General features: G+C 46.3%; 1 protein-coding gene across 1 annotated transcript in view; it reads left to right on the top strand.

The window, feature by feature from the left end:
* Window positions 1–3,167: 3,167 nt before the first annotated feature.
* LOC118947073 (protein kinase C beta type-like) overlaps window positions 3,168–10,000 on the top strand; it is a gene marked incomplete at its 5' end in the record, with an annotated part of 10,855 nt that continues 4,022 nt past the window's right edge. Inside the window, one exon of the mRNA XM_036972148.1 lies at window positions 3,168–3,308. Coding sequence (XP_036828043.1) covers window positions 3,168–3,308 — 141 coding nt within the window. The remainder of the gene's footprint in view (window positions 3,309–10,000) is intronic.

A 10,000-nucleotide genomic window follows, 5' to 3' on the forward strand; every position in this document is an offset into this window, starting at 1 on the left:
GCCCAGTTATCCAGCAAAGCAGAGTCCATCCCTCTCTATCAAACCTCAGTCTCGTCCTCGACCGTTACCCTTCAGTACCCACTTCCATCTCACACACACACACACACACACACACACACACACACACACACACACACACACACACACACACACACACACACACACACACACACACACACAACACACACACACACACACACACACACACACACACACACACACATAAGTCACAGGGGGATTGAAGAGGATATAAAATAGAAGCCCTCATTCCATTGATAATCCAGTGGGGGCTCTCAGAACATAAAGGGGAGGAAATGTCAGAGAGGTTTAGCGCCAGCCAGACGTGATGCTATCTTCTCTCTCCTCTCCTCTCCTCTCCTCTCCTCTCCTCTCCTCTCCTCTCCTCTCCTCTCCTCTCTCTCTCTCTCTCTCTCTCTCTCTCTCTCTCTCTCTCTCTCTCTCCTCTTCTCTTCTCTTCTCTCCTCTTCCTCTTCCTCTTCCTCTTCTCCTCTCCTCTCCTCTCCTCTCCTCTTCTCCTCTCCTCCTCTCTCCTACCCTTCTACCACTGTCCTCCTCTCCCCTCCCCTAAACTCCTCCCTCTCCCCTATCTCCTTCTCTCTCCCCTTATTTCCCTCCCTCCCCCTCCCTCTATCTCCCTCTCTCTCCCCCTATCTCCCTCTCTCTCTCTCCTCCTACCTCCCTATCTCCTTCTCCCTCATCCTATCTCCGTCTCTCTCCCCCTATCTCCCTCTATCCCTCCTATCTCCCTCTCTCTCTCCCCCCTATCTCCCCCTATCCCTCATATCTCAGTAAATTACAGAACACACACCTCTGCCTGTCTATCTGGTTCTATGTAAAGTACTGTGTTATCTGGTTCTATGTAAAGTACTGTGTTATCTGGTTCTATGTAAAGTACTGTGTTATCTGGTTCTATGTAAAGTACTGTGTTATCTGGTTCTATGTAAAGTACTGTGTTATCTGGTTCTATGTAAAGTACTGTGTTATCTGGTTCTATGTAAAGTACTGTGTTATCTGGTTCTATGTAAAGTACTGTGTTATCTGTCCATCTGGTTCTATGTAAAGTACTGTGTTATCTGGTTCTATGTAAAGTACTGTGTTCTCTGGTTCTATGTAAAGTACTGTGTATTCTGTCCATCTGGTTCTATGTAAAGTATGGTGTATTCTGGTTCTATGTAAAGTACTGTGTAATCTGTCCATCTGGTTCTATGTAAAGTATGGTGTATTCTGTCCATCTGGTTCTATGTAAAGTACTGTGTATTCTGTCCATCTGGTTCTATGTAAAGTATGGTGTTATCTCTCAATCTGGTTCTATGTAAAGCACGGTGTTATCTGTCCATCTGGTTCTATGTAAAGTATTGTGTTATCTGTCCATCTGGTTCTATTTAAAGTACTGTGTTATCTGGTTCTATGTAAAGTATTGTGTTATCTGTCCATCTGGTTCTATGTAAAGTACTGTGTTATCTGGTTCTATGTAAAGTACTGTGTTATCTGTCCATCTGGTTCTATGTAAAGTACTGTGTTATCTGGTTCTATGTAAAGTACTGTGTTATCTGGTTCTATGTAAAGTACTGTGTTATCTGGTTCTATGTAAAGTACTGTGTTATCTGGTTCTATGTAAAGTACTGTGTTATCTGGTTCTATGTAAAGTACTGTGTTATCTGGTTCTATGTAAAGTACTGTGTTATCTGGTTCTATGTAAAGTACTGTGTTATCTGGTTCTATGTAAAGTACTGTGTTATCTGGTTCTATGTAAAGTACTGTGTTATCTGGTTCTATGTAAAGCACTGTGTTATCTGGTTCTATGTAAAGTACTGTGTTATCTGTCCATCTGGTTCTATGTAAAGTACTGTGTTATCTGGTTCTATGTAAAGTACTGTGTTATCTGGTTCTATGTAAAGTACTGTGTATTCTGTCCATCTGGTTCTATGTAAAGTACGGTGTATTCTGTCCATCTGGTTCTATGTAAAATACTGTGTATTCTGTCCATCTGGTTCTATGTAAAGTATTGTGTTATCTGTCCATCTGGTTCTATGTAAAGTACGGTGTTATCTCTCAATCTGGTTCTATGTAAAGCACGGTGTTATCTGTCCATCTGGTTCTATGTAAAGTATTGTGTATTCTGTCCATCTGGTTCTATGTAAAGTACGGTGTTATCTCTCAATCTGGTTCTATGTAAAGCACGGTGTTATCTGTCCATCTGGTTCTATATAAAGTATTGTGTTATCTGTCCATCTGGTTCTATGTAAAGTACTGTGTTATCTGGTTCTATGTAAAGTACTGTGTTATCTGTCCATCTGGTTATATGTAAAGTACTGTGTTATCTGGTTCTATGTAAAGTACTGTGTTATCTGGTTCTATGTAAAGTACTGTGTTATCTGTCCATCTGGTTCTATGTAAAGTACTGTGTTATCTGGTTCTATGTAAAGTACTGTGTTATCTGGTTCTATGTAAAGTACTGTGTTATCTGTCCATCTGGTTCTATGTAAAGTACTGTGTTATCTGGTTCTATGTAAAGTACTGTGTTATCTGGTTCTATGTAAAGTACTGTGTTATCTGGTTCTATGTAAAGTATTGTGTTATCTGTCCATCTGGTTCTATGTAAAGTACTGTGTTATCTGGTTCTATGTAAAGTACTGTGTATTCTGTCCATCTCAGAGTCTGTGGGGTATGGAGTACTTAGGGAAGTGGGTAGGGAGGGGGGGGGGGAGTCTACTGTCTCTATCTAACCCCCTCCCTGTCCCCATGGAGCCTCTAACCCCCTCCCTGTCTCTATGGAGTCTCTAACCTCTAATCCCCTCCCTGTCTCTATGGAGCCTCTAACCCCCTCCCTGTCTCTATGGAGTCTCTAACCTCTAACCCCCTCCCTGTCTCTATGGAGCCTCTAACCTCTAAACCCCTCCCTGTCCCTATGGAGCCTCTAACCCCCTCCCTGTCTCTATGGAGCCTCTAACCTCTAACCCCCTCCCTGTCTCTATGGAGTCTCTAACTTCTAACCCCCTCCCTGACTCTATGGAGCCTCTAACCTCTAACCCCCCCTGTCTCTATGGAACCTCTAACCCCCTCCCTGTCTCTATGGAGCCTCTAACCTCTTACCCCCTCCCTGTCCCTATGGATCCTCTAACCTCTAACCTCCTCCCTGTCCCTAGTTGATGACCAAGCACCCTGGGAAGCGTCTGGGCTGTGGTCCGGAGGGGGAGCGAGACATCAGGGACCACGGGTTCTTCCGCTATATGGACTGGGACAAAGTGGAGAACAAGGAAGTACAACCGCCATTCAAACCCAAAGCTGTGAGTCCCCCCCCCCCCCCCCTGTCTCTCTCTATGGAGCCTCTAACTCACCCCCCTCTTCTCTCTCTATGGAGCCTCTAACCCACCCACCTGTCTCTCTCTATGGAGCCTCTAACCCACCCACCCGTCTCTCTCTATGGAGCCTCTAACCCACCCACCCGTCTCTCTCTATGGAGCCTCTAACCCCCCCCTGTCTCTCTCTATGGAGCCTCTAACCCCCCCTGTCTCTCTCTATGGAGCCTCTAACCCCCCCACCCGTCTCTCTCTATGGAGCCTCTAACCCCCCCACCCGTCTCTCTCTATGGAGCCTCTAACCCCCCCCCCCCCCCCCCGTCTCTCTCTATGGAGCCTCTAACCTACCCCCCCTGTCTCTCTCTATGGAGCCTCTAACCTACCCCCCCTGTCTCTCTCTATGGAGCCTCTAACCCACCCACCCGTCTCTCTCTATGGAGCCTCTAACCCACCCACCCGTCTCTCTCTATGGAGCCTCTAACCCCCCCTGTCTCTCTCTATGGAGCCTCTAACCCCCCCTGTCTCTCTCTATGGAGCCTCTAACCCCCCCACCCGTCTCTCTCTATGGAGCCTCTAACCCCCCCACCCGTCTCTCTCTATGGAGCCTCTAACCCCACCCCCCCCCCCCCCCGTCTCTCTCTATGGAGCCTCTAACCTACCCCCCCTGTCTCTCTCTATGGAGCCTCTAACCTACCCCCCCTGTCTCTCTCTATGGACCCTCTAACCTACCCCCCCCCCCCCCCGTCTCTCTCTATGGAGCCTCTAACCTACCCCCCCTGTCTCTCTCTATGGAGCCTCTAACCTACCCCCCCCCCCCCCCCCGTCTCTCTCTATGGAGCCTCTAACCTACCCCCCCCCCCTGTCTCTCTCTATGGAGCCTCTAACCCCCCTCGTCTCTCTCTATGGAGCCTCTAACCCCCCCACCCGTCTCTCTCTATGGAGCCTCTAACCTACCCCCCCTGTCTCTCTCTATGGAGCCTCTAACCCCCCCTGTCTCTCTCTATGGAGCCTCTAACCCCCCCTGTCTCTCTCTATGGAGCCTCTAACCCCCCCTGTCTCTCTCTATGGAGCCTCTAACCCCCCCTGTCTCTCTCTATGGAGCCTCTAACCCCCCCTGTCTCTCTCTATGGAGCCTCTAACCCACCCACCCGTCTCTCTCTATGGAGCCTCTAACCTACCCCCCCCCCCCCCCGTCTCTCTCTATGGAGCCTCTAACCCACCCACCCGTCTCTCTCTATGGAGCCTCTAACCTACCCCCCCCTTCTCTCTCTATGGAGCCTCTAACCCCCCCTTGCTCTCTCTATGGAGCCTCTAACCCCCCCTGTCTCTCTCTATGGAGCCTCTAACCCACCCACCTGTCTCTCTCTATGGAGCCTCTAACCCCCCCCCCTGTCTCTCTCTATGGAGCCTCTAACCCCCCCCCCCTGTCTCTCCATGGAGCCTCTAACCCCCCCCCCCCCCCCCCATCTCTCTCTATGGAGCCTCTAACCCCCCCCACCTGTCTCTCTATGGAGCCTCTAACCCCCCCTGTCTCTCTCTGTCCCCTTCTAACCTTTCAGCTGGTTCTCCTTTTGTTCAACGTTGATAATGATGATATTGATGGTGATGATGGTGATGGTGATGATGGTGGTGATGATGGTGATGATGGTGATGGTGATGATGGTGATGATGATGGTGGTGATGATGGTGATGATGATGGTGGTGATGATGATGGTGATGGTGGTGATGGTGATGGTGATGGTGGTGAGGATGGTGATGATGATGATGATGGTGATGATGGTGGTGGTGATGGTGATGATGGTGGTGATGGTGGTGATGATGATGATGTTGGTGATGATGATGGTGATGGTGGTGGTGATGGTGGTGATGATGATGATGATGGTGGTGGTGATGGTGGTGGTGATGATGATGATGGTGGTGGTGATGGTGATGGTGATGATGGTGATGGTGGTGAGGATGGTGATGATGATGATGTTGGTGATGATGATGGTGATGGTTATTGCGAACGTATGAGTGAAAGGAATGTTCATGGAGAACTGCAGTTTACTGGTGTGACCAGCGTGTGTATCAGTTCCACCTTGCTGTTGTTGTTGTTGTTTACTGGTGTGACCAGCGTGTGTATCAGTTCCACCTTGTTGTTTACTCGTGTGACCAGCGTGTGTATCAGCTCCACCTTGTTGTTGTTGTTGTTTACTCGTGTGACCAGCGTGTCTATCAGCTCCACCTTGTTGTTGTTGTTGTTTACTCGTGTGACCAGCATGTGTATCAGTTCCACCTTGTTGTTGTTGTTGTTTACTGGTGTGACCAGCATGTGTATCAGTTCCACCTTGTTGTTGTTGTTGTTTACTGGTGTGACCAGCGTGTGTAGCATTTCCACCTTGTTGTTGTTGTTGTTTACTCGTGTGACCAGCGTGTGTATCAGTTCCACCTTGTTGTTGTTGTTTACTGGTGTGACCAGCTCCATCTTGTTGTTGTTGTTGTTGTTTACTGGTGTGTTGTTTTTCCATCAAAAGGCAGGATCTGTCAGAACAGAGCCTTAATGAGTCCAGACCTTCTTCCTCTCTCCCTCTCTGTCTCCCTCTCGCTCCCTCTCTCTCTCTCCATCTTTATCTCCTTCTCTCTCTCCCTCTGTTGTAGCTGTCAGAGACGTCAGACCTCCTGTTGTTTAGTTGTGCTACCTGCTGAGAGAGAGAAATAGACCGACAAAGAGAGGGAGAAGAGAGCGAGAGAGAGTTCACCTTTATTTTTTTAACTTAGCAGTCCTATTGAGACCAAGGTATCTTTTACTAAAAGAAGCATCTTACAATTACTTAACAAAACTACACTTAGGATATACAGCGGGAACAACACTACACTTAGGAAATACAGCAGGAACATAATGACACTTAGGATATACAACAGGAACATAATGACACCCAGGACATACAGCAGGAACAACACTACACTTAGGAAATACAGCAGGAACATAATGACACCCAGCACATACAGCAGGAACAACACTACACTTAGGAAATACAGCAGGACCAACACTACACTTAGGAAATACAGCAGGAACATAATGACACTTAGGAAATACAGCAGGAACAACACTACACTTAGTAAATACAGAAGGAACAACACTACACTTAGGATATACAGCAGGAACAACACTACACTTAGGAAATACAGCAGGACCAACACTACACTTAGGAAATACAGCAGGAACATAATGACACTTAGGAAATACAGCAGGAACAACACTACACTTAGTAAATACAGAAGGAACAACACTACACTTAGGATATACAGCAGGAACAACACTACACTTAGGATATACAGCAGGAACAACACTACACTTAGGAAATACAGCAGGAACAAAACTACACTTAGGATATACAGCAGGAACAAAACTACACTTAGGAAATACAGCAGGAACAACACTACACTTAGGATATACAGCAGGAACAACACTACACTTAGGATATACAGCAGGAACAACACTACACTTAGGATATACAGCAGGAACAACACTACACTTAGGATATACAGCAGGAACAACACTACACTTAGGATATACAGCAGGAACAACACTACACTTAGGATATACAGCAGGAACAACACTACACTTAGGATATACAGCAGGAACAACACTATACTTAGGATATACAGCAGGAACAACACTACACTTAGGATATACAGCAGGAACAAAACTACACTTAGGATATACAGCAGGAACAACACTACACTTAGGAAATACAGCAGGAACAACACTACACTTAGGAAATACAGCAGGAACATAATGACACTTAGGAAATACAGCAGGAACAACACTACACTTAGTAAATACAGAAGGAACAACACTACACTTAGGATATACAGCAGGAACAACACTACACTTAGGAAATACAGCAGGAACAAAACTACACTTAGGAAATACAGCAGGAACAACACTACACTTAGGAAATACAGCAGGAACATAATGACACTTAGGAAATACAGCAGGAACAACACTACACTTAGGAAATACAGCAGGAACAAAACTACACTTAGGAAATACAGCAGGAACAACACTACACTTAGGAAATACAGCAGGAACAACACTACACTTAGGAAATACAGCAGGAACAAAACTACACTTAGGAAATACAGCAGGAACAAAATGACACTTAGGATATACAACAGGAACAAAACTACAGCCAGGAAATACAGCAGGAACAACACTACACTTAGGATATACAGCAGGAACAAAACTACACTTAGGAAATACAGCAGGAACATAATGACACTTAGGAAATACAGAAGGAACATAATGACACTTAGGAAATACAGCAGGAACATAATGACACTTAGGAAATACAGCAGGAACATAATGACAAAGCAAATAGAAAATAAATATATCTGCGAGCATATTTTCTTTATATAACAAGCTACGACCACGTGACTCACTGTCTGGAGGAGCCATCCATTATGGTGAATGGGACGGTGTACCTAATAAACTGTCCGATGGACCAGTAACTGAATGCCCCGATGCCTGTCTGCCTGTTTTATATAACAAGCTACGACCACGTGACTCACTGTCTGGAGGAGCCATCCATTATGGTGAATGGGACGGTGTACCTAATAAACTGTCCGATGGACCAGTAACTGAATGCCCCGATGCCTGTCTGCCTGTTTTATATAACAAGCTACGACCACGTGACTCACTGTCTGGGGGAGCCATCCATTATGGTGAATGGGACGGTGTACCTAATAAACTGTCCGATGGACCAGTAACTAAATGCCCCGATGCCTGTCTGCCTGTTTTATATAACAAGCTACGACCACGTGACTCACTGTCTGGAGGAGCCATCCATTGTAGTGAATGGGACGGTGTACCTAATAAACTGTCCGATGGACCAGTAACTGAATGCCCCGATGCCTGTCTGCCTGTTTTATATAACAAGCTACGACCACGTGACTCACTGTCTGGAGGAGCCATCCATTGTAGTGAATGGGACGGTGTACCTAATAAACTGTCCGATGGACCAGTAACTGAATGCCCCGATGCCTGTCTGCCTGTTTTATATAACAAGCTACGACCATGTGACTCACTGTCTGGAGGAGCCATCCATTATGGTGAATGGGACGGTGTACCTAATAAACTGTCCGATGGACCAGTAACTGAATGCCCCGATGTACGTGACTCACTGTCTGTGGTAGCGATCCATTATGGTGAACGGGACGGTGTACCTAATAAACTGTCCGGTAAATGCGTAGATACAGTGCGGCCCTGTATTTGAACCCTGAGCGACTATCGTAATCAGTCATATATACAAAGTCTCGAGTGAATCTGACGTTTGGTTCTCGAAGGAGAAGATGATTTGCAAATACTTTTGATTTTAAACTAATGAGTTGTTTACAAATGTAGTTTCCTTATTTTCTTTTAGAGATAATCAACACTACGTTTCACATTGATAGAACGCTGTGGAGTGGATTTCCATTGGTTTAAATGGAAACGTTGAAGTCTACGTTCTACGTTCTACGTTCTACGTTGGTCCCGTGGTTCAGAAGATGTTTCAGATAAATATTCTTTAAAAGCATTAGCGTTACAATAGTCAAATAAAATTAATTGTTTCGTTATTTATTTGTTTTAAGGTATCAAACTGGCGAGTGGATTTTTGCGAAGGATTTAAATGACCTTGTAAAAATCTGATTTCCTGATTCGTCAATGACTCAGCCATCTCTTAACCGATCAAACTTTGTTTCACAGCCTCTCTGTCAACCCCATAATGACAATAGGTTAGGTAACTTAGGTAACTTCCTCCCCCTCTTTGTCTCTATCTTCCTGTCTCTCTCTCCCTCCTCTCCCCCTCTATCTCTCTCTTCCCCTCTCTCTTACCCCCCTCTATCTCTCTATCTTCCTTTCTCTCTCTTCCTCCCCTCTATCTCTCTCTTCCTGCCTCTCTTCCTCCCCCTCTATCTCTCTATCTTCCTCTCTCTCTCTTCCTCCCTCTCTTTAAGTCTCTATCTTCCTCTCTCTCTTCCTCCCCCTCTATCTCTCTATCTTCCTGTCTCTCTCTTCCCCCACTTCCCCTTTATCTCTGTCTTCCTTTCTCTATCTTCCTCCCTCTCTATCTCTCTATCTTCCCCTCTCTCTCTTCCTCCCCCGTATATCTCTCTCTCTTCCTGTCTGTCTTCCCCCCTCCCCCTCTATCTTCCTCTCTCTCTATCTTCCCCTCTCTCTCTCCCTCCCCCTCTATCTTCCTCTCTCTCTTCCTCTCAATCTATCTCTCCCCCTATCTTCCTTTCTCTCCCCCTCCCCCTCTATTTCTCTCTCTTCCCCCTCTCTCTCTCCTTCTCCGTCTATCTCTCTATCTTCCTTTCTCTCCCCCTCCCCCTCTATCTCTTTATCTCCCTCTAATCCCTCGATCTCTTTAATGCTGGAATGGTTCCCCCCTGTACAGCCTTTCCTCACTGCAGCATCGTGGGTAATCATGCATCGTGGGTAATCATGCAGCGTGTTTGTGCCCCTGCTGTCGCCATAGGAACTGTGATGCTGATGGTAGTGGACAGGACGGTCTGTGAGGACAGAGAAAAGCTCTCGCCTCAATTCACACACACACACACACACACACACACACACACACACACACACACACACACACACACACACACACACACACACACACACACACACAGACACACACACACACACACACACA

This window comes from Oncorhynchus mykiss, unplaced genomic scaffold (genome assembly GCF_013265735.2).
Source record: "Oncorhynchus mykiss isolate Arlee unplaced genomic scaffold, USDA_OmykA_1.1 un_scaffold_120, whole genome shotgun sequence".
Classification (NCBI taxonomy): domain Eukaryota; kingdom Metazoa; phylum Chordata; class Actinopteri; order Salmoniformes; family Salmonidae; genus Oncorhynchus; species Oncorhynchus mykiss.